Source organism: Heterodontus francisci, chromosome 3 (genome assembly GCF_036365525.1).
Source record: "Heterodontus francisci isolate sHetFra1 chromosome 3, sHetFra1.hap1, whole genome shotgun sequence".
Taxonomy (NCBI): Eukaryota; Metazoa; Chordata; class Chondrichthyes; order Heterodontiformes; family Heterodontidae; genus Heterodontus; species Heterodontus francisci.
The window spans coordinates 70,822,538-70,846,820 of NC_090373.1; the positions used below are offsets into that span (position 1 = coordinate 70,822,538).

Here is a 24,283-nt window from a genome sequence, read left to right on the forward strand (position 1 = left end):
GATTTTCATAGTGGCCACACCTCTCCTGTATTTTGCTTCTGGTTTCAGATTTATAGCATTATTCCTTCTTCTTTTTATCTCTGCAAAGTAACTTTTTTTTGTTTTTATGCAGCAGGTACATTCCTTTGACCCTTGAATGTGTTCTTTATGAACATACAAAGACTTACACAGAAGATTCAGAATTTAGAGTGTGCGAGAGGCTTTTTGTCTCTATTAAAGACTTGCTGCTTCAGATTCAATTCCTTGATGAACACTTGACCTTAAAGCACTCAACAGTCTTCCATGCAACCAATTACGTTCTATATTTAAATAAGCAGTGAATAGGGAAACAGATAAGCACTTGGACGTTACTGAAGCTACAACACAGGATGATTAAGGATAACAAACTGTGCAGCTACAAAGACAGTTCATTAAAAATTGCAAAATATTACCATTGTCCTTCCTGGGTAATAAGACTTGATATTTCACAAATGACACCTCTTGCCAATTATCTCAAATACCTGAATTATTTGATTGATACAGGAAGGAATGATTATAACTAGGAGACATCTATTAAGGCTGCTTTAGAGTCATTGCTTTAAAAGAATCATTTAATCATCTCAAAAATGGTTTAAGTGTCATAAGCACAGAGAGTTGCATAAAATCCAATTTCTTAAACTATCACCTTCTTCTACAAGTCTGTAGACCACGCTGTACCAAATCAAAAAGGTATCAATGAACCATGGACAGATATTGAATGGATAATAAAGCATCCAACTGGACCTACCTTTTGGGTGCCAAGGGTCCACAAACTCGTACTTTCCCATCCCAACGGTCCGTAACATCTGCACACCATTTCTGTTGTCTTGAATTTGTGGTGGATTTAAAGGAAGATGGGAAACAACCTGCTCATTGACTCCTTGAGCATTACTAGGAAGAGCTGCTGAGGGCACAACAGATGGATGCAGGATGGGGCAACTCATGTGACCATTCCCTATTGTGCTTGGGGCAGGCTGAGTCACCTGACCCACCCCAGTGAGAGGGGACATGGTAATCGGCTGACTAGTTGTGTACATAGGCTGACTCTGCAGATTCACAACCATGTTGGTTAAAGGCTGTGAAGGATGTTGTACTCGATAATGTGCTGTCATAAGTGGAAGCTGAGGGGGAACTGGAGGTGGCATTGTGGGTGTAACTCCGATCACTGGGCCTTGAACATTGAAAGCTGGTGGCTGTGCCATCCCATACGTGGGAGGTATTAGGGCAGGCTGGCTGACTGCTGCAACTGAAGGAACCCATGGTGTTGGACCTGAAATTAAAAATAAAATAAAATGTTATTTTCCCTCACTAAAACATTCATATAATTCTACAATCATGCCCATTAACTGGAAGTGGAAGCTATGTAGTTGCTCAATAATCTTCAAACACATATTGATGCTTCAAAAGCACCTTATGAAATTTTTAATATTCAAATTTTTCCATAAGAAATGCTAATAATTTGTTGGACTCTTCCTTGGAACTTGTGGAGGGGGTGGGGGGGGGGGGGACAGAGAGAGAGCATGTGTGCATGTGTAGGATGGGGTGTATGGGGCATGATGAGTGGGTGTTGCTGTTAAATACCCTCAACCTATGAGGGTCATAATTGCTCTGTGTTAAAAGGATAAATTTTAAATAAAGAATGTTGCATAATGTCAATACTATGCTACTTCACGATCAGTGCACAGTGGCAGCAGTGTGTACCATCTACAAAATGCACTGCAGCAACTCACTCCTTTGACAGCACCTTCCAAACCTGCAACCTCTACCACAAAGAAGGGCAAGGGCAGCAGATGCATGGGAACACCATCACCTGCAAGTTCCCTTCCAAGCCACATGCCATCCTGACTTGGAAATATAATGCTGTTTCTTCATTGTCACTGGTTCAAAAACCTGGAACTCCCTTTCTAACAGCACTATGGGTATAGTTACACACACGGAGTACAATGGTTCACCACTACCTTTTCAAGGGCTGTTAGGGATGGGTGACAAATGCTGACCTTGCCAGCAAAGCTCACATCCCATGAACAAATAAAAACATTTTCCATAAGCAACTTTAGCAGTATAGAACCTAGGCACACGCAATTCCACATATTAAACAATTTTTTATGGGTCCTTCTCATCTGGAGCCAAATATTTAAAAGCAGTCATATCATTCTAATCCTTTCTGACCCTATTCATAAAAACTAGTTGCAAAAATTCTATCGAAACATGACATATGGTCTACATAACATTCAAGCTCAATCATAACAGAGACCATAGTGCAAATGAAACTTCCCAGTGGCACAACGCTAATAAAATTTAATTTTCAAGGCATTAGATAGTTTACAATAAAGCTATGCTTGGGTAATTGCACTAAGACTTTGCAGACCCATAAGGTCCACGGCTCAATCCGTGGTCTGTACTAAGTTATCGGATGTCAAGTGCAGAGATGCCAGTCCTCAAGAAATTGCATTCCTGAATCACTTCCCCTTCAGGGCAAGAGAGAGTGTTGGATTTTGATGGCAAAGCTCAATGAAGGTAAAAGAGCTACAAAGTTCATAATACAGATCAATCAATAGATTATGGGACTATGGCCGGAGTTTTACATTGGGCGGGCAGCCAAAAAGTCAGAGCGAGCTCGCCTCTGCCGGGCCTGGGAACACGCTATGATTTTATGTGACCCAGGCCCTTAAATGGCCTGGGGCAGGACTACCGTCCCTCTGAGACCGGAAGTCCTGCCTCCAAGAGCTGCTGGCCAATCAGCGGGCCGGCAGCTGTCAAGGCAGCGCCACCGGGAGCATTGGCACAGCTGGGACTGCAGCCAGGGAGAAGAGCAAGAGGGATGCCGGCTCCGAAAAAGAGGTACATTTTTGGGGCCTCATTGGAGACAATCGGCCAGATCCCAGTGAGGCAATGGGGGTGGGGGGTGTTGGTTGGGAGGGGAGGGGGAATGTAGTTCAGTGGCGCAGGTTGGGCCATGAGGGGGGCCCTCCGTGGAGTACAGGGTGCCCAATCAAGAGGGCCCCTCCAGCCACAAGGAAGCCGCCAGTTTTTACGGGGCAGCCTCCTGGAGATCCTGAGCCACCCGCCTGCCAATGGTAATATACCAGCAGAGGCGGGAGGTGGCCCTCAAGTGGCAGCTAATTGTCCATTTAAGGGTCTAATTGGCTTGGGGTCGGCCGTTTCTTGCCACCACTGCCCCTCGTAAAATTGCAGCGGGGGCGGGAAGGTGACGGGAATGGCACCCCCCACCTCCCACTCAATTTTACACATCCTCCTGCCTCTAGCCTGCTCCTGCATAAATTTCTGACCTACATATATGACTAAGCCATTCATTAAAAAAATAAAAGCCACTTTTAAAAGATAATGGCAGTGAAACTGTTTTTTTGCCAGCAACGAGCAACAGACTCAGTGAATTATCAAAGGTAGGATATACTGGCCTTGGCGGCAGCGTAACGAAGGTTCACTAGGTTGATTCCAAGGATGAGAGGATTGTCCTGTGATGAGATGTTGAGTAGATTTGGCCTGTACTCTTGTAAGGGAATGGAATAAGCCTTCTCTTTTTTAATAAAAGTATTTACCAATATTATGTGAGCAAGAATTAATTAGTTTGTGATTGTCACATGAGGTGTAAAAGGATGCGTCAAAAGTAAACTAAACTGTTGATAAATGCATGAAAAGAAAGTAGAGCTGGAGAACAGATGTTTCCTGGTATTAACCAGTGTGAAATGCATGCCACGTGATGTGATCAAAGCTGTTTTCCTTAAAATGATGAATGAGATTTTCATGGATTAATTTACTAATAATTGTTTTACTGATTCATTCACTGATGATATGTAACAAAGAGAGGATTTTTGTCTTTGATAATGTAGTAATCTGAGTAAATTTTGAAGGTGCCTAACCCAAACAAATAGTTTTATAAATGCAGTGGTTTGAATAATTCAAAAATGTAAGCTGCATGTCTGAACAGCCTATCCTATCAAAACAGGATGGGATCTTAAAGGAAATACCTGTGATTGATAACTGAAGCTTGTGATCCACGTCAGCTATTGCTACTGTTTGTGAAAGATCGATAATATACACAACAATGGTGGTTCTTGGTCCAGTCCAGAGATTGGCAGGATAAGATAGGGGGCTGGATTTTCATTACGGAGGCAGTAAACAGGAACCGGGTCTGGTTTTGGGTCAGAATCCCATCTGCTGTGGGAAACTGATTCAGATTGCAATTTTCAAATGGGGAAGCCCTTAAGTTGTGTGGAGGCAGGTTTCCTATCCACTTAGAGCCAGTGGGATTGAAAATGAAGGTGAGTCAAATCAAGTGTGGGGCTCATGTAGCCACCCCACGGCAGCCATCACTGAGGCTGCTTGTTGTCGTGAGTGAGAGATCTGCCTTCCACAGCACCAGAGGGAAGTGAGATGTCACAGGGAGCTGGAGGCCTGGCACTAGGGGCAGGGCAGACCCTCACTTCATCACTGCCCATCTGGATTTAATGCTGCAGGCTGTGTGGGAGGTCCAGCTCCTGGAGGGTGGTAGGATGAGGCCACCCTGCCATGCAGCAGGCGCACCTCTCTGTTCAGTGTTAATCCCCTCTGCCCCCTCTTACTCGTCCACTCTTACCTCCTGCGCCTCCCCTGATAAGCTGTTTCCTTCCAGGGCCTTATTGTCCTCAAGATCCACACCTCTCTGGTGGGCTATGTTATGGAGAGCGCAGCAGACCACCACAATGAGTGACAGCCATGCGGGAGGGTATTGGAGGGTGCCACCTGACCAATCCAGGCACTAGAATCACATCTTCCGAAACCCAACAGCCTGCTGAGCAGATGACATTGGTTGTTTCACCTCTGTGTCTCTGTCTGGGGCTCTCGTAGAAGGATTTCCCTTGTCCCCTTGATCCATCCACACACTTTGGGGGATGAAGTGAAGTACTGAGGCAGCCTGGACTGGTGGAGGATGAAGGAGTCATGGCAGCTGCCAGGAAAGCAAGTTCATACTGTTATGGAATGTTGTGGGAGTGGAAGACCTTTCTGTTGATGGATCTTACTGGCCAATAACTGGGTGCCTGGAGGGCCTGGTAAGCTGCTGACTGTGGTTAGCCACGTATGTCCACAGCAGATCCCTGGAACAACCCAGTTGCATAGAGGTTTAGGGCAACAGAGAATTTGATGGCTGCAGGTAGGGGACTGCCATGGGAGCTGTGAGGTGTCTAGTCATTGTGGATCAGAGCACATAGGACTGAGACTATCTGCCTGGAGAGACGCAGATTCCTGTGGCACGGGTGCTCCGTCATTTGCTGGTAGCTGACTCTTGGACTATGCACTCAATATCCTGGGTAGCACCTTCTTCCCCTTGCAGCCCCCTGCTCTGCTCCTCTGGCCACCTGCTGTCTAGGAGCTTGCATCTGCCGCAGCTCATCCTGGCTGCTCTGTCCAGTGTCAAGAGTAGCCTCTTTCCATCTGAACTCCCTTTGCTGGGCTTAATAAGTTCATCAAACCTTCCCCTGCCAACCCCAGCTGCCCAAGTGATGCCAGCGGCCTCACGTCCGTCTCTGGATTCCTGCCACTTACGAGAAAAGCAAGTCTTACAGCAGCAGCAATTGCCACTCTGTGGCACTTCTGAAGCAGCTGAGTTTACTTTGTGCCTCTGCAATATTTTAATCAGCCCTTCCTATTGCCCTCATAGTCCTCCGCTATGTTCATGACTTGAATGTGTTCCCCACATGGCGTCCTCCCTGTTCCTAGACTTTGAAAATTATAAACTGCTGCTGACAAGCCTGTTAACGAGCTCTTCAATAAGCTCTACAGGCAATTAATTAAAGGCATGTGCTCAACCCATTCTCTCCCTCCTGGCATCCCTTTAAAAATGGCGTTGTGTTACGGAGGTGGCAGGTCCTAGTGCCAACCACCGAGCCGAGAACAAGATCTTCACGCTCACCCTCGCACCTGCACACAGAGGGCTTTAAAAATCTGGCCCAAGGTGTCTTAAATAATGTTGAATATGAGAAGGAATTACCTTTTTAAAATTGAGCTCAAGATGTTTAAACTTGCTGGGTAAGGAGAAAAACCAGATTTTGAGCTGGTGTGGTCTTATTGAGGCAGATGACCAGCACATTTGACCATAAAAGAAGAATTTTGATAGTCAAGCACAGAAGTCAAGAAGAAGAAACAAAAAGACGCTTCTATAGGCAGACTATAATGCTGGATGATGCCTAACGCCTAACTTGCTAAAGAAGTTAAACAAGAAGAAGTAGACAACACGTTACCCTGTCCAGTTACCGAGCAGGTGATGTATGATCTGTTTGGATCTCTAAATTACTGCCTAGACACTGTAATGTGTTCATTTCTGATGTGTGCCAATAAAAGGTTTGCTGTGAACAATTGGTATCAAGTTCGAATCCCTTGGAATCTGACATTTTCTGGAGTTCCATCTAAGTTTGCAGTACCGTTGTTCAAATTCTTTTTGGAGACTAATTTCCTAGTCTCACTAGAAGACTGGGTGACCGCTTTGCGGAACACCTCCGCTCAGTCCGCAAACAGGACCCCGAGCTTCTGGTTGCTTGCCTTTTAAACACTTCCCCCTGCTCTCATGCTCACATCTCTGTCCTGGAATTGCTGCAGTGTTCCAGTGAACATCAACGCAAGCTCGAGGAACAGCATCTCATTTACCGATTAGACACACTACAGCCTGCCGGACTGAACACTGAGTTCAATAATTTCAGAGCATGACGGGCCCCCCATTTTACTTTTATTTTAGTTATTTTTTCTTTTTCCTTTTTTAAATATTTTTTTGTTTATTTTGTTTTATTTTATTTCATCTTAGTTTGCTTACCCACTTTTTTTTTCATGTTTGTACTTGCGGCTGTTCAATTTAAGACCCTATCTGTACTAACGCTTTGTCTTTCAACACACCATTAACATATTGTTTGCCTTTGCTCCACGACCTTCTGGTCAACTATTCTGTGACCTTGTCCTATCTACACCTTCTCCTTTGTTATCTTTTGCCCCACCGCTGCTTTACTTGCTTATAACCTTTCACATTTCTAATATTTGCCAGTTCTGAAGAAGGGTCACTGACCTAAAACGTTAACTCTGCTTCTCTCTCCACAGATGTTGCCAGACCTGCTGAGTGACTCCAGCATTTCTTGTTTTTATTATCCTAGTCTCACTGTTGCTTTTAGTTGATTTGAAATTAAAAATCTTGGCAATATTTTCCAAGACAATGGAAAATAAAAACTGGTGCAATGTATAAGAAGCTGCCGATTTTCTACAAGCCCGTTTTGCACTGCTGGCGTAGACCAATTTCAAACCCCATGTCACTATTTAACAATATACATATTTGCAAAATCTAGAATTTCAGAGTTTTGGACATGTAAAAAGGTTCATGTGCTCACAGTTAATTTTTTTTTTGAGTTTAAAGTACATGGAAATGTATTTACTATTTACTAAATCTAGTAAAAATTATAACATTTGCTATGTGTTCACAAGGTCAACAAATTACACATTGCCACAATTATTAGAGAGCTTCAGTAATTTTCCATTAATGGAATGTCTAGAATTATATATAAAGTGAACCCTTGCCTTAACAGAACAATGAAGCTAATTTGTACAATTTCATTCATGACTTAACAGTTATTTTTAAAAATGTGAATATTCAATAATCCTGAAGGAGTTAGCCATCATTATTGTACTCTTTCATTCAAGACATACAGAGACATCTATATTTTTAAACTCAGAATTGGGAAGCATCTTTGGGTATGAAATGGATATAACCAATTTGAAACCAAAACAAAATATTTCTGCCATTAAAAAATCTATTTTGAACTAATATGATTTACTTTTAACAAAAACCAGAATACTTGCAGTTATATATCACCTTCATGCTAAAAAAACCTCAAACACTGACACATTTGAAAACATTTTTTAATTGCAGCGATTGTTACAAGTAGGCAAATAAAAAACCTTTCTGTGCAAGCAATATTCCATAAACAGCAATGAGATGATCAATTAATTGTTTTTTTTTTAAAGACAGCACTGGTTGTGAGATGAATGTTTGCCAAGAAAACATCTTGCTGTTTAAATATTGCCATGAGATCTTAAACATCCATCCAAAGAGACAGACAGCATCTTGGCTTAATATGAAGCTGGAACTGGCAATATGTCTCCAGTAGGATTCAAGCTTCACCACAACAAATTCACTTCCACCTTCTGACACGATTTTAAGTATGTTATTGGACTATTTTCCCTTTCAATGCTTTCATAGTAGTTTCCATTAAATATAAATATTTAATTGAAATGCAATGGAATTTTAAAACATAAAATAATTAAGTAAATTCTGCCAAGTATAGCCTGCTACAGGCTAATTACCCTTTTTAAGAAAGGCACAAAGCATTCGTAACAATAGATGAATTAATGACACATTAGAGATAAATGAGTTTGATCTAGTAGCCATTACTGAGATGTGGTTGAAGGGTGACCAAGGTTGGGAACTAAATATTCCAAGGTATGTGACTTATAGAAAAGATTGGCAAAATGGAAAAGGAAAAGGGTAACCCGGATAATAAAGGAGGAGGTAAAGACAACAAGAAGAATTGGTTTTAGCCCAGAAAATCAGTATGGGTGGAGCAAAGAATTAACAAAGGGCAGAAAACACCAGTGAGAATAGTTTATAGCTCCCACAACAGTATTCATCGTGTTAGAGTATAAATCAGGAAATTAGAGGAGCATGTGACAAAGGTAATACAATAATCCTGGGGGAATTTAATCTTCATTTAGACTGGGCAAAACAAATTGGCAAAGTAGCTTTTAGGACAAATCCATGGAATGCAGTTGAGACTTTTTTCTAGAAAATTATGATGTTAGGAACCAACTAGGGAACAGGCAGTTCTAGATCTAGTATTGTGTAATGAGACAGGGTTAATTATTAATCTTATGGCAAAGGATCCTCTGGGGAAGAGTGATCACAACATGACAGAATTTCATTGGTTTGAGAGCGTTGTGATGTAAATCCATAATTAGGCTCTTAAATTTAAGTAAAGGTTTATACATAGGTACGAGGAGCAAGTTGACTGAAGGGGATTGGGAAATTAGATTAAAAGATATGACAAAAGATAAGCAAAGAAATAATTCATAATTCTCAATGAATATACATTCCCTTCAGGAATAACTCTCCTGGATGGCTTACACGCTAGGGACTGGATTTTATGCTCTTCCCCGCGGCGAGTTTGAAGGCGGGGGGAGCTTTAATCGGGGTGGGTTGATGGCAGGTGGGGACACATCCACCTTACCGCCTCCACTAGAAAATTTGTATAACCATGGCTAACTGGATAGTTCAGGATAGTATTACATTAAAAGAAGAGGCTTAAAATGTTGCCAAAAAGCATAAGGATTCGGAGGGTTTTAAACATTAGCAAAGGATGACCAAGAAACTGATACAGGGAGCAAACAGAATGAGAGTAAACTAGCATGAAATATAAAAACCGATTGTTAAGAGCTTTTACAAGTATGTAAAATGTACGTATACAAGATTAGCAAAAATAGAGGCAGACATAGAAGTTATCATGGGGAGTAAGGAAATGGCAGAGACATTCATATTATGTGTTTGTTTTCACAGTAACAAACAACATACTGGAAATTCCGGAGAACCAAGAGTCCAGTGAGAATTAGGAACTTAAGGTAATTAATATTAGTAAAGAAAAAGAACTGAAGAAATTGATGGGACAAAAAACTGCTCAATTCCCTGGATGGTTTACACCCTAGGGACTAGATTTTATGCTCTTCCCCGCGGTGAGTTTGAAGGCGGGGCGAGCATTTAATCTGGTGGGTTGATGGCGGATGGGGACACCGCCACCTTCCCGCCTCCAGCTGAATTAAATTGGGCAATGAATGCCCAATTAAGGGTGTCTTCCCGCCACTGCCGGTATTAGCCCAGTGGCGGGCGAGCCTGTCCCCATGCGTGAAGCACAACGAGCAATCCTGTGCAGGTTGCCTGATCGAGGGAGCCGGCGTCAGGAAGCTGGGGGGGAGGGGGGGGTGGGTGAAGGTGCCCCACTGAAAGCCAACCGCTGCCTTTGCTGCTGATTCCCTAAGCAACCCTCCCTCGCAAACCCCACACCACGAAACCCCTCCCACCCATCATTCATCTGTGGCCTCAAGTGGGTGCATTATCAGCAGCAGGCACTGCCTCTGATTGGCTGGCAGCTCTCGGCAGGCGGGACTTCCATCCCTGAGGACTTTATTCCCAGGACGATCCACTGCTGCCCAGTTAAGCATCTGTTTGGAAAAGAGATGACGTGGGGCTCTTGCCAGTGGGACAGACCCAGTTGCCTCCATTAAATTCCACCCTAGGGGTTTAAATGTGGTGGTTACAGAGATAGTGGATGCATTTGTTTTGATCTTCCAGAAATTTAGATTCTATAATGGTCCCCATAGATTGGAAGGTAGCAAGTGTAACCCTGCTGATCAAGCAAGAAGGGAGAGTGAAAACAGGGAACTATGGACAGGATTTTGTGAGGCCTCCTGAGGCAGAGTCAGAGGCAGGGGGGAATGGAGTATCACGAGGGGTGGTGGGGGGGGGCGGGGCAGAGGGCCCGTCGCCAACCTGAGATCCAGCAATCTTCATGGGGGCGGGATAGGCGGATGATGGCCTTCCCACCCAGAGACCAATTGAGGACTTTAAGTGGCCTATTAATGGCCAATTAAGGGCCTCTTCCCACCACTGCTGGGATCTTACCAGTGGCAGAGGTGCCTCCGCCACACAGGGAGGACGCCTTGTAAAAGGGGTAGGGGTGCTCCCTCCTTCATGGGCAATTTGTGGCCTACAGAGGACCCCCACTGGGAACAACTTTACCCCCCAAGGAACCTCCTCCCCCCCCCACCGGACTGCATGACCACCCCTCACCCACTCGCCGGGGCTTTCCGGTTTGGCCCCGGCAACCCCGCCTCACCTACCTATATTCCGGGGTTCCAGCGCTGGGCCTGGGTCCAAGGCCTCTGCAGTAGTAGCAGTGATCACCTCCCTGTGGCTCTGCCAATACTGCTGAGCTGCTAGCCCTGTGATTGGCCCGCTTCTCTTGGAGTTTAAAGTCTTTAAATGATGGGAATCCTGCCTCCTGAAATTTTGATTCAAAATGTCAGGACGATCTCTCGGGCAGGCATGAAAAGGCAGAGGCGGGGCTCCTCCTGCTTTTCGGCCCGGTGCCGTGAGCCCTTCCTGCAGCTCAAAATCCAGCTATATAGGCCAGTTAGCCTAATATCAGTAATAGGAAAAAAGCTTGAATCCATTATTAAAGACATGGTAACAGGATACCTAGAATTCATAGGATTAGGCAGAATCAGCAGAGCTTTATGAAAGGGAAAAGCAAAATATTGTGGACGCTGAAATCTGAAATAAAAACAGAAAATGCTGGTCTGGCAGCATCTGTGGAGAGAGAAACAGTTGACATTTCAGGTCTGTGACCTTCCATCAGAACCGGAAAAGTTAGAAATGTTTTGAGCAAGTAAACTGGGGAGGGTGGAAAGAACAACAAAAGAGAAAGTCTGAGATAGGGTGGAGGGCAGGAGAGATTAAATCACAAAAGGTTTCATGGTGCAAGGCAAAAGGAGTGGTAATGGGAGGAGTAAAGAAACAAATGAAGTGTCCAGAGGAGGTGTGAATGGCAGGATGGCTGTTGTCCGAATGTAAAGTAAAGGAACTAAGAGAGAAACAAGAAAAAATACAGCAAAGAGACACGAAACAGAATGCGGGCACAGGTTAAAATTCCTGAACTCAATGTTGAATCCACAAGGCTGTAAAGTGCCCCGTTGAATGATGAGGTGTTGTTCCTCAAGCTCATGTTGAGCTTCATTGGAACACTGTAGCAGGCCAAAGACAGAATAGTCAGACTGGGAGCAAGGTGGAGAATTAAAATGACAAGAGACAGGAATCTTGGGGTCGCTCTTGTGGACTGAATGGAGGTGTTCCACAAAGCTGACACCCAATCTGCGTTAGCCTACCCAATGTAGAAGGGACCACATGGTGAGCAGCGAACACAGTATACTAAATTGAAAGAAGTACAAGTAAATCGCTGTTTCATTTGGAAGGAGTGTTTGGGAGCCTCAGATGATGAGTATGGAGGAGGTAAGGGGGCAGGTGTTGGAGCCATCTGTCCTGGGAAATGTCCGGTCTTGGCAAGAACAAAGCTTAATTCATGCCATCCACTTAGTATATGAGATTGCTTGGAACACCTGAAGATATGTTTATCAAACAGATGATGCTCAATGCTATTAAATTTCAAAAATACAATTATTTTCTGCAACATTAATCTCAGTAATTTACAGAAGATATAACTTTGCATGTCTTTATCTTCGTTACATGTCATCAGATAAACGCAATGGATCTCCATAAATTGGCTCTGGAAACTTTATATTTTGCTCCTTCCATTGGCACAGCGTGCTAATGTTGTCTTGCTCTCTATTCACCCCCACCTTCTCCAAGCACCATTGGACCCTCATGCCCCAGTATTTCAAGTTAATAAACGTCATCACTATTTTTAAATTTCTCCTTGAACTCATTCCACTCTGTCTTAGTGAACGCTTTCTGCCTTACATCCCTGCATGCGTCCTCTGGCCCTCTAACACAGAACTACTTCTCTATCCTCATCCTATCCTCTTCACCACTGGTAATCATTCATTCAGACATTACAGCCCTAATATTTACGGGGAAGCAGAGAGGGTGTGGATGAGACTGAAAACAGCCAAAGAACCCGGCAAGCCCGGTGACACGGAGATCCTGCAGAATTTGACAGATTTACAGTACCCCTGCTCCTCCTGACCCACCAGGCATGCTGTAAAAGGCTTTTACCTTGTGCAGCCAGCAGCTACCGCCCTGTCACTGCTGGGTTTCCTGAACCATGGGAAATCCATACAGTAACTGTAAGTTGGGTTCCCAATTGCAACAGGGGAGCCTGATTTAAATATGTAATGAGGCACCCTGCCTCTCCACAGCAGGGCACTCAGACACCAGTGAAAACTACTGCTGTAAAAATGGCAATAGGTGCGTTTGCGGTGGGTTGGGGTCACTTTCCATGATTTTAACCTTCCCCATGCACTCCAACCTGAAATAGGAGAGGGGGCATTCATAGCAAGGACAATCCATCTGTCCTCTAGAGTTCTACCTGGTTCTCTCCACTTTTCCCTTTCCCTCTGTTTTTGTGCCTTTCCAATCTAAGCTTCGTCATTTCCCTCCTCTTTCCCTAGCCTCACTGTCCACAGTATTCCTTTTCTTCTTTTTCAATAAAGGTCTATAAAAATCCTTATCTATCAATTGTGAAGGAAAGCTCAAGGTTTCATGCAGGTTACATCTCTACCCAGAGGAAAACTGGAATAACTGCATTTATTTCTATATGTTACTACTGCTAGAGACATCGGGGACAATTTTCCCTCAATACGTACGTCACGAAAAAGCCTTTGAGATGGTCATCATGGGGTCTTAAGCTGAAAAGCCAGTTTAGAGCTTGTGTAGCACAGGACACCATCTGGGTAAAGGAATAGAAGCTTGTGCTAAGAACAGCCTGACTACCCCTTAAATTAAGAAGGCCACATGGTATTTCGGTGGATAGTGCTTGACTTAACCACCCCCACCACCCTGCTCCCCCCACCCCTCGCTCTTTTAACAGCAATCAACTAAGTCAGACTAAAAAAGTCGTTGGAGGATTTTGACCACTGCTTGAAGGTCTATCATCTTTTACTGTTCACTTGCTGCTGGAGATTTGAAGAAAAATTTTGAAACACATTGGGAGATTTTCTGGGACACTTAGTCAAAATCTCACCAACATTCCATCAACATTTATTACAGAAATCTCCGAGAACTTCACCTATAAAGAGTGAGTGCTGTGCTGCTCTACCTGACTGGATTCTTTCTTTCTTCTTTCTTTCTTTTGGGCCTCCTTATCTCGAGAGACAATGGATACGCGCCTGGAGGTGGTCAGTGGTTTGTGAAGCAGCGCCTGGAGTGGCTATAAAGGCCAATTCTGGAGTGACAGGCTCTTCCACAGGTGCTGCAGAGAAATTTGTTTGTTGGGGCTGTTGCACAGTTGGCTCTCCCCTTGCGCCTCTGTCTTTTTTCCTGCCAACTACTAAGTCTCTTCGACTCGCCACAATTTAGCCCTGTCTTTATGGCTGCCCGCCAGCTCTGGCGAATGCTGGCAACTGACTCCCACGACTTGTGATCAATGTCACACGATTTCATGTCGCGTTTGCAGACGTCTTTATAACGGAGACATGGACGGCCGGTGGGTCTGATACCAGTGGCGAGCTCGCTGTACAATGTGTCTTTGGGGATCCTGCCATCTTCCATGCGGCTCACATGGCCAAGCCATCTCAAGCGCCGCTGACTCAGTAGTGTGTATAAGCTGGGGGTGTTGGCCGCTTCAAGGACTTCTGTGTTGGAGATATAGTCCTGCCACCTGATGCCAAGTATTCTCCGAAGGCAGCGAAGATGGAATGAATTGAGACGTCGCTCTTGGCTGGCATACGTTGTCCAGGCCTCGCTGCCGTAGAGCAAGGTACTGAGGACACAGGCCTGATACACTCGGACTTTTGTGTTCCGTGTCAGTGCGCCATTTTCCCACACTCTCTTGGCCAGTCTGGACATAGCAGTGGAAGCCTTACCCATGCGCTTGTTGATTTCTGCATCTAGAGACAGGTTACTGGTGATAGTTGAGCCTAGGTAGGTGAACTCTTGAACCACTTCCAGAGCGTGGTCGCCAATATTGATGGATGGAGCATTTCTGACATCCTGCCCCATGATGTTCGTTTTCTTGAGGCTGATGGTTAGGCCAAATTCATTGCAGGCAGACGCAAACCTGTCGATGAGACTCTGCAGGCATTCTTCAGTGTGAGATGTTAAAGCAGCATCGTCAGCAAAGAGGAGTTCTCTGATGAGGACTTTCCGTACTTTGGACTTCGCTCTTAGACGGGCAAGGTTGAACAACCTGCCCCCTGATCTTGTGTGGAGGAAAATTCCTTCTTCAGAGGATTTGAACGCATGTGAAAGCAGCAGGGAGAAGAAAATCCCAAAAAGTGTGGGTGCGAGAACACAGCCCTGTTTCACACCACTCAGGATAGGAAAGGGCTCTGATGAGGAGCCACCATGTTGAATTGTGCCTTTCATATTGTCATGGAATGAGGTGATGATACTTAGTAGCTTTGGTGGACATCCGATCTTTTCTAGTAGTCTGAAGAGACCACGTCTGCTGACGAGGTCAAAGGCTTTGGTGAGATCAATGAAAGCAATGTAGAGGGGCATCTGTTGTTCACGGCATTTCTCCTGTATCTGACGAAGGGAGAACAGCATGTCAATAGTCGATCTCTCTGCACGAAAGCCACACTGTGCCTCAGGGTAGACGCGCTCGGCCAGCTTCTGGAGCCTGTTCAGAGCGACTCGAGCAAAGACTTTCCCCACTATGCTGACTGGATACCTTATAGGATTCACCAGAAGAAAGGCAGTGCTTGGTCATCGACATCTTGTTTGGCCTGTAGGTGGAATGGGAGGAGGGCAAGAGCACAGGCAGAGCAACACCAGGAAAGAGGGATAGGAGGGCAAGATGGACTCCTTCATCTCTGCAGGTACAGGACATCCCTCTTTCTCTCGATCTTCTCCAGTGCTATGTCCAAGAACCTGTGTACCACCTCACTCGGTCCCTGAGCCATCCTCAAATCTGCCACTATATTTTTGCCAGCCCACTCCACCTTCAGTGGAAGTAGATGCATAGATCCAACATAAACAGCTCCATGAAAATTACGCCGAATCAGTGCTCAAGTGCAAAACCATCAGGCGTCTGTTTTAGCATCTCCAGGCAAGTTCAAATCATGGTGATCAGCAATTAAGATCAAAATTGCATGCTAATGGCAGGTGTGCCATATTAGCACAGTACCCACTTAGTGCCTGATTTCACCCTTTCATCAAAATAACCCCCATTGAACATTTCAAGATTTTGTCCAACACAGTAAAAGATTATGTTGCAACCATATTTAGTGCTAGATTTAAATTCTCTTATGGCAGAATGCATTATTAATGTTGAATAGTTTTGAAAATTAGTTAAGCAAGGATTATGAATTGTAACTAACTGTTGTTATGATGGAGGTAGGAGGAGTGCACTGTTAATTCAGTCCCACTTCTCCACAGGTCACAACAAATTTTTTTTAATGTTCCCACTTACTGAAATAGTCAATCAGATACAATATTTTTTTCCAGAATAGAAAACACTAACCAGGTTTCTTTACTGAACAACAAAATTAACAGTTTATGATAAAACAAGTCTTAACTAGTAATGAAATAAAACAATATCACATAGATCAAATTTTCAAAAATCCAACATTAAATTTTGAAAAGTCCCCTTTCTACCTTAACCAAATTTTTAAGTCCCTTTTTACCTTAGTCCCATCACACTCACATACATATGTCGCCAAGACAAAATCCCGGTCAATATATTGCCACCTGGAAATGTGAAGATAATCTGTTCATTCTCTGGGAAAGAACCTCTGGAATTGTAGACGGCCTTGAAATTAATTCTGGCATGAGGAGTCAATTGGGTCAGATGATAACTCAGATGTCATTTTTTTCTCTTCCATTGGTGTAAATATCACTTCATTGATTGCAATTTATCCGCCAGAGAATATCAAAAAGTCAACAATATAAACTCTAAGTATTCTATTAATTGAAACATATATTGCAGAGCATATAAAGTTGGAATGCATATAAAGCAGTGCTGCTCACTAACTTTTCATGAATGATTACAATCCCTAGCACCCTTTTGTTCATGTAACAATTTCACAAAAAGGCTAGTGGAGTTATGGAATTCTGTCTCCAAAGGCTGTGGACGCTGAGTCATTTGAAGTTTTGAAGACTGAGATTAGCAGATATTCATTTGGTAAGGGTACAAAGCGATATGTGTCAAAGGTGTGTAAATAGAGCTGAGGTATAGATCAGCTATTGCTTAATTCAATGACAGAGCTGGCTTGAGAGGATGAATGGCTTATTCCTGTTTCTACCTTCTGAACTTTGCTTAGCTGCTACTCTGCTCATTGCCAAACAATTTTGGCAAGGGGACCTTAAACACATGTTGATCCTTTCATTTACATATGTAAATATATAACACTTTTTAGCTGGCCACCAGGGATACCGAAGGTAAGAAGGGACATGGCAAAAATTAAGTAAGCAGCAATGATGGCAAGTAGGTAAATGGACTAGCAGTAGGAAATCTTCAAATAGGAAATGGATAGATGGACATCTATAAGGTGAAAGGAGGTGCAAAGAATAGAGTTACGTGGATAAATAAATTAAAACTAAACTAAAATTTAAAAGATAATATGATAACATTTGGGCTAACAATGCTAACAATGACCATAGTAATGTGGAAAGTGTAATAGGGAGGCAAAAAGGAAGATTAGAAGAGCCAAAAGGACCACTTCCTGCTCCCTTTACCCATTTCATACTTTACCTTCTACATGATGACACATAGCTCTACCTCTCCACCATCCTTCTTGACCCCTACACTGTCTCCATGTTGTCTGACATCCAGTGTTGGATGAGTCACATTGGGAAGCCCAAACCCATTGTCTTTGATCCCAGTCTCAAACTCTAAGGTTATGCCATTGAGCAGAGAGATCTTGGTGTCCAGGTACATAAATCCCTGAAAGTTGCCACCCAGGTTAATAGAGCTGTTAAGAAGGCATATGGTGTGTTAGCTTTTATTAGTAGGGGGATCGAGTTTAGGAGCCACGAGGTCATGCTGCAGCTGTACAGAACTCTGGTGCAGCCGCACCTGGAGTATTGCGTGCAGTTCTGGTCACCGCATTATAGGAAGGATGTGGAAGCTTTGGAAAAGGTGCAGAGGAGATTTACTAGGATGTTGCCTGGTATGGAGGGAAGGTCTTACGAGGAAAGGCTGAGAGACTTGAGGTTGTTTTCGTTAGAGAGAAGGAGGAGAAGAGGTGACTTAATAGAGACATATAAGATAATCAGAGGGTTGGACAGGGTGGATAGTGAGAGCCTTTTTCCTCGGATGGTGATGGCAAACACGAGAGGACATAGCTTTAAGTTGAGGGGTGATAGATATAGGACAGATGTCAGAGGTAGTTTCTTTACACAGAGAGTAGTAGGGGCGTGGAACGCCCTGCCTGCAACAGTAGTAGACTCGCCAACTTTAAGGGCATTTAAGTGGTCATTGGATAGACATATGGATGAAAATGGAATAGTGTAGGTCAGATGGTTTCACAGGTCGGCGCAACATCGAGGGCTGAAGGGCCTGTACTGCGCTGTAATGTTCTATGTTCTATGATTCCATCCTTGGTCACCATCACAGCTTTGGTGGCCTATTCAATCCTGATCTAGGCTTTCAACCCATATTGCCTCCATCACAAAGACTTTTACCTTCCACCACAATAACAACAAGAGCCTCTTCCCCTACCTTAGCCCATCTATTACTGAAACACTCTTACACTCCTTTATTCTATTTTAACATTCTCCTGAATGATCCTGCACCCTCCAAAAACATCAGCTTATTGAAATCTCTGTTGCCTGAGCCATTTCTCGCAACAAGTCCACTCTCCCATCACTGCATCCTTACTGACCTACATAGGCCCCACCATCTAATGCCATCCCTAAAGCCCTCAGCCTTTACCCCACTTCTTTAAAATCATCTGCAAAAGGGATCTTTGATCAAGCTTTAGATCATCCCTTCCAATATCTGCTTCTTTAGCTCAGCATCTGTTTTTCGATCCTGTCTCTGTGAAGCGCCTTGGGATATTTTTCTACACTGAAGACACAATATACATGCAAGTGATTTTCATTGTTAATTGGATAAAGAAAATGCAGTTTATATGCTTTTTATTTGCAGAAGTTCAATAATAAGTCTTAGAAGAAGCTTGCTTAAAAATTCTGATGAATAGTGTGAAAGAAAATGTAGGCACAGTCAAGAAAGGAAATGGGTAAATGGGTGTTCCATAAATACGATTAGGGTTGGAAGTAGTGTACCCAATGGTGAGTGCTTGATTCACCTTTCGTCTTGGTACATATAAATGACTTGGACATGTATATCTCAAATTTGCTGATGACACAAAGTTGGAATGTGGTAAATAGTAAAAGACTTCTGGAAGACTTAAGAATGGTTTAAAATGGGTCAACAGGTTTAATGTAAATAATTATGAAGTTTTTTTTATTCATTCCTGGAATGTGAGCATCACTGGCAAGGCTCGCATTTGTTGACCATTGGCCTTGAGAAGATGGTGATAAGCCGCATTCTTGAACTGCTGCAGTCCATGTGGTACAGATACACCCACAGTGCTGCTCAGAAAGGAGTTTCAGGATTTTGACCCAGTGAGAGAAGGAATGATGATAGATTTCCAAGTCAGGATGATATGTGGCTTGGAGGGAAACTTGCAGGTGGCGGTCCTCTAATGCATTTGTTCTTCTGGGTGATAGAGATCATGGGTTTGGAAGGTGCTGTTGAAGGAGCCTTGGCGAGTTGCTGCAGTGCATCTTGTCGATGGTACATATTGTTGCCACAGTGCGCTGGTGGTGGAGGGAGTGAATGGTCCAGTTAAGTTTCTGGTCAATGGTAACCCCCCCCCCCCCCCCCCACCCAGGATGTTGATGGTGGATGATTCAGCAATGGTAATGCCATTGAATGTCAAGGGGGAAGATAGTTAGATGCTCTCTTGTTGCAGATGGTCATTGCCTGACACTTACGTGACGCGAATGTCCAAGCCTGAATGTTATTGAGTTTTTGCTGCATATGGACATGGACTGCTTCAGTATCTCAGGAGTTGCATATGGTGCTGAACACTGTGCAATTATCAGCGAAGATCCCCACTTCTGACCTTATGATGGAGGGAAGGTCATTGATGAAGCAGCTGAAGGTGGTTGGGCACAGAATACTGCCTTGAGGAACTTGTGCAGCAATGTCCTGGGGCTGAGATGATTGGCCTCCAAAAATCACTTCCTTCCAACAATCATCCTTTGTACTCGGTCTAACTTCAACAAGTGGAGAGTTTTGTCTGATTCTCATTGACTTCAATTTTACAAGGACTCTTTGATGCGACGCTTGGTCAAATGCTGCTTTGATGTCAAGGGTAGTCACTCACACCTCACCTCTGGAATTCAACAACTTTGTCCATGCTTGGATCAAGACTGTAATGAGTTCTGGAGCTGCGTGGCCCTGGCAAAACCCAAACTGAGCATCAGTGAGCAGGTTATTGCTGAGTAAGTACCTCTTGATAGCACTGTCAACAACACCTTCCATAACTTTGCTGATGATTGAGAGTAGACAGATGGGGTGGTAATTGGCCAGATTGGATTTGTTCTGCTAGTTGCTCAGGTGGAAGCAGTATCACTGCTCAATGACCAACGTTAACTCAACACCTTGCATCATCCACTTTTACAGTGGCACATGACAGCATTGATATAGGGGGTTAAATCATCTTAATTCTACTCTGCTACCATAACTGCAAGGGAGCAGGACTCATACCATTGATGATCCATACTCCCGATCCCACCAGATTATTTGGGGGTGAGGATGGAGTCTTGAAGTATAATAAATCAGATGCACTCATAACGGCATGTTGGAGGAGAGGAAGCGGGGGAGACAGGAAGATGAAAAATGGCTCCTGGATGGTTAGCTCCCTAGGGAGCTCTTTATTGTGCACCTCTATCATTGGCCATCTGCCGCCATCTTTATCCCATTCTCCCCTAATCTCCACTCTTCAAGTTCCCTTGCTCTCATAGTGGGTGCATTTTTTAGCACTAACTACAAGTTAATTGCTCGTTAAAACTGCACAGACTGCTAGTTTGAACTACCATCCTCTGACTTCTGGATCTTTTCTCAAATTTGGCTTACAAATTCCTCGACTTCTCTGGACATCAAAACTACACTTCTGCATTGGATGTCTCTGGACTACACCGCAAGGCTCAACTGCTCTTCCTCTGATCTGCTGCCCAATTGCTTAAATTTTAAAGTAGCTTGGATCTGCTTACACATCTTCTCCCCACTGCTTCTGTTAACTGGCGAGCCTGTGATTGGACTACTGGTTTTTGAGCTTTAGCTATAGTCTGTTCCAGTTAGAGCTTCACATTTCTGTGTCAAAGTATACTTCTCTGCTGCTTCTGGATCTTATGGTGACCTCCAACTATGCCACTGTTTTTCTTCTGCCCCGCAACTGATTTTGCGTACCTCCTAGATCTTCATTCCAACTTAAATACTTCATCAGTGTGCCCTCCGATACTCTACCCTTTAAATAGCTTCTAGACTTCAATTGCCCTCCACACCTGTCTCCAAACTTGGACAAAAGTCTGCCAATACTCCATACCAATCTCTAACTTTAACTCTGGACTCCCTCCTCCCATCTTCTCTCTATTCCCCATTTACTACTATTATATATGTATCTTAATAACTGTTATATAACCAGACCTAGATAACTTGAGTTTTCCCTGCATTCACTAGGTGTGCGTTTTTGGCTTTAGCCCCAAGCTCATCACTTCTATTTCCATTTTTTTCTACCCCTTTTTCACTTGTTATGACCAGATGTGAAAGGGATCTAGGGTTCCCTCTCAGCCTTCACCTGGTCTTACTGTAACAGGGTTTTTTTTAAACACTTTTTTTTAGCTCCCCCTTAGTGAATCCTTGTTCACTAACTTCCAATTATAAGGCAAAGAAACTAGCCAGATAGGTTTTCTTAGGTTTAAAGAAAAAAGGTTGAACTTTATTAAACTTAAACTCTAATTTGGTTAACGCCTACGGATATGCGACACACCCACGCTAGCATGCATATGCGATACATACATGCAGATAGAGACAGAAAAGAGAAGAAATAAAGTGGAAAAGTTTGAGGCAATATCTGAAGATGGTTTTGGTTACTGTTCTTCGAGCTTGCTGTAAAGTCCTTGATTGTAGGTAGGTCTTGCTCTTCATTGGAGCCCAGTATTCTTCTTAAACTTTGTTCGCTGTAGGAGACTTTTCTCTCTTGACGTTCATGTGTCCTCAGTGGGTCCAGAGGCTTGTGAGAAAGAGATGGGAGCAGACAGGAGAGGTCTTCTCACTCCAGGAGCAAACAGTCTTTTCCAGTTCAAATTCTTTGTACAATTCAGAAAAACCCAAGTTGCCAAGCAGGTTAGTCATGTGACTAGCTGGTCTGACCACGTCGGTTTGTGGATTCTCTTGTCTTAGCCAACTCTGAAATGTCTCTTCTTACACATAATACCTGGTGCTCAAAGTCCATTGTGGGTTAAATCGGAGCAGTGAATAGCCCCTTTGTCCCTCTAAGCACTGTCTGTCAGTATGCAAATGTTTTTCCAGCCAAGGCTGATCTGTTTAACAAGTCATTACCTCATTCCAGCAACAGTTTAAAATCAAAGTTCATATGACAAATTAATATGCCTCATTCTTGGCAGGTCTGCATGACATACTTCTTTTCTATTTTCCCCTCTGAGATCTCTCTCTCCTGTTGTCATGACTCCTTTTATTTCTTCCCTTTGCAGCATCATTCTTCACCTACATCCCACTTACTCTTCCTAACCCTACTTCTTTCTGAGTCTGAATCTAGAAAAAAGCTCTCTCATAATTCACTAACAATTGCACTTTCAAAATCCTAACTGTCTACAGCCTTTGGCCCTTCATTCACCATGACATTTCAGCAGCTATCGATCAGTTCAACCACACCTTTATCTCCATCTTTGATATTCTTGTCTTTAATAAAATCATTACTGTCTCTCACACTGGCTGTTTCCCCTGGTATGGCTCTCATCTTTGCTCTCTTAAGTCCAAGGGACACAGACTTGAATGCATATGGCGTCTAACTTATTTAGCCATCCACCACCAGATATGGCTAGACTACAGAAAGCATAACTGGGTCCTGTCCTCTTCTGCCAAAATTGCTTACCATTCCAGGATCATCGTGGAATGCAAAGATAACACCTGCCTTCTTAAACCCCTCTCCCCTGCCTCCTCGACACTTGAGCTCTCCATTCTTGTAAACTACCAACCCATCGCTAACCTTCCTTTCTTCTCCAAAGTCCCTGAACATGTTCTTGTTTCCATAATCCATCTTTCCCAGAACTCCTTGTTTGAATCCATCCAATCAGGATTCTGACCCTGCTACAGTACCATAATGGGTCTCATCAATGTCACAAATGCCATCCCATGTGACTGTGACTAAGATAAACTATCCCTCCTTGCCCTTCTTGACTTGTCTACAGCCTTTGACATAGTTGACCACACCTTCCTCCTCCAACACCTCTCAACTGTTGTTCAGATGGGTGGGACTGTACACGCACATTTCTATTCTTATCTATATAATGATACAATCGAGGTGGGAGGAGTGCTCTGTTAACTCAGTCCCACTTCTCCACAGGTCACAACATATATTTAAATTTTCCCACTTACCGAAACCAATCAGATACACTATCATTCCCCCAGAATAAAGCAAACCAACCAGGCTTCTTTAACAAACAACTACATTATCCGTTTATTATAAACAGACACACGACTGGAAATATTAAAGCCCTTTATTTTATCCTAGCCCTCACGCTCCCACACTCACACACAGATCCGGTTAACTGCGGAAAAAAAGGGATTTTTGTTTACAGCTGTTACAAAGAAACAGAAGAATAAAAAAACACAGGCTGAAAAGAAGGTATGTAAGTCCTTTGTTTTGGCGAGATGTCCCAAAGGCGAATAGGCAGCTGTCAATGGAATCTTCCTACAACTGTTATTTCCAGGCGATGTTGATGATCTGTTTTGGGTAGGCTTTCAAAAGATGCAGCACAGAAAGCTCGAGTCAGGCTTTACAGCAGGAAGCAGCAACAAGGATTTTTTTCTTAGGTCTTATAGCAGCAATATAGTCACAAAGGTTTCTTCAAATTCAAGGGAAACAGTACAACTTGATGCAGGAATTCTTCAAAGGTGCAGGGATTCTTCTAAGAGAGAAAGATATCAGCTGTCTTCTCCTGGCAGGCACACAGCAACAGCAACTCCTTCCTTCTGCTTTTAGCCAAACCAACTGGCTTTTAACAGTACAAGAATGAAATCAACTTTTTCAGAAATAAGTCCTATGACAACCATAAATTCTGACTTGCAATTTTCTTGTAAACAGCTCTTCAGGTCAAAACACAACCCCCGCTGGATTCATCGCAAATGGATGCTCACCAACCAAACTTCTGTTGACATTCCCATATGTTTTTTTAAATGACAAAGTTCATCAATCTCCATATGACTCAATGTCCAGAATTCAACTATAAGTTCTACAAGACATAATTTTG

At 43.5% G+C, this 24,283-nt stretch overlaps 1 protein-coding gene across 3 annotated transcripts in view; it reads right to left on the reverse strand.

Moving 5' to 3' along the window:
• Positions 1-24,283, reverse strand: part of LOC137357118 (kelch-like protein 29) — a 544,808-nt gene that overhangs the window by 193,255 nt on the left and 327,270 nt on the right. For all 3 annotated transcript variants that reach the window (XM_068023180.1, XM_068023165.1, XM_068023173.1), the window contains exon 4: positions 767-1,288. In XM_068023180.1, the coding sequence (XP_067879281.1) occupies positions 767-1,288 (522 nt within the window). The remainder of the gene's footprint in view (positions 1-766; positions 1,289-24,283) is intronic.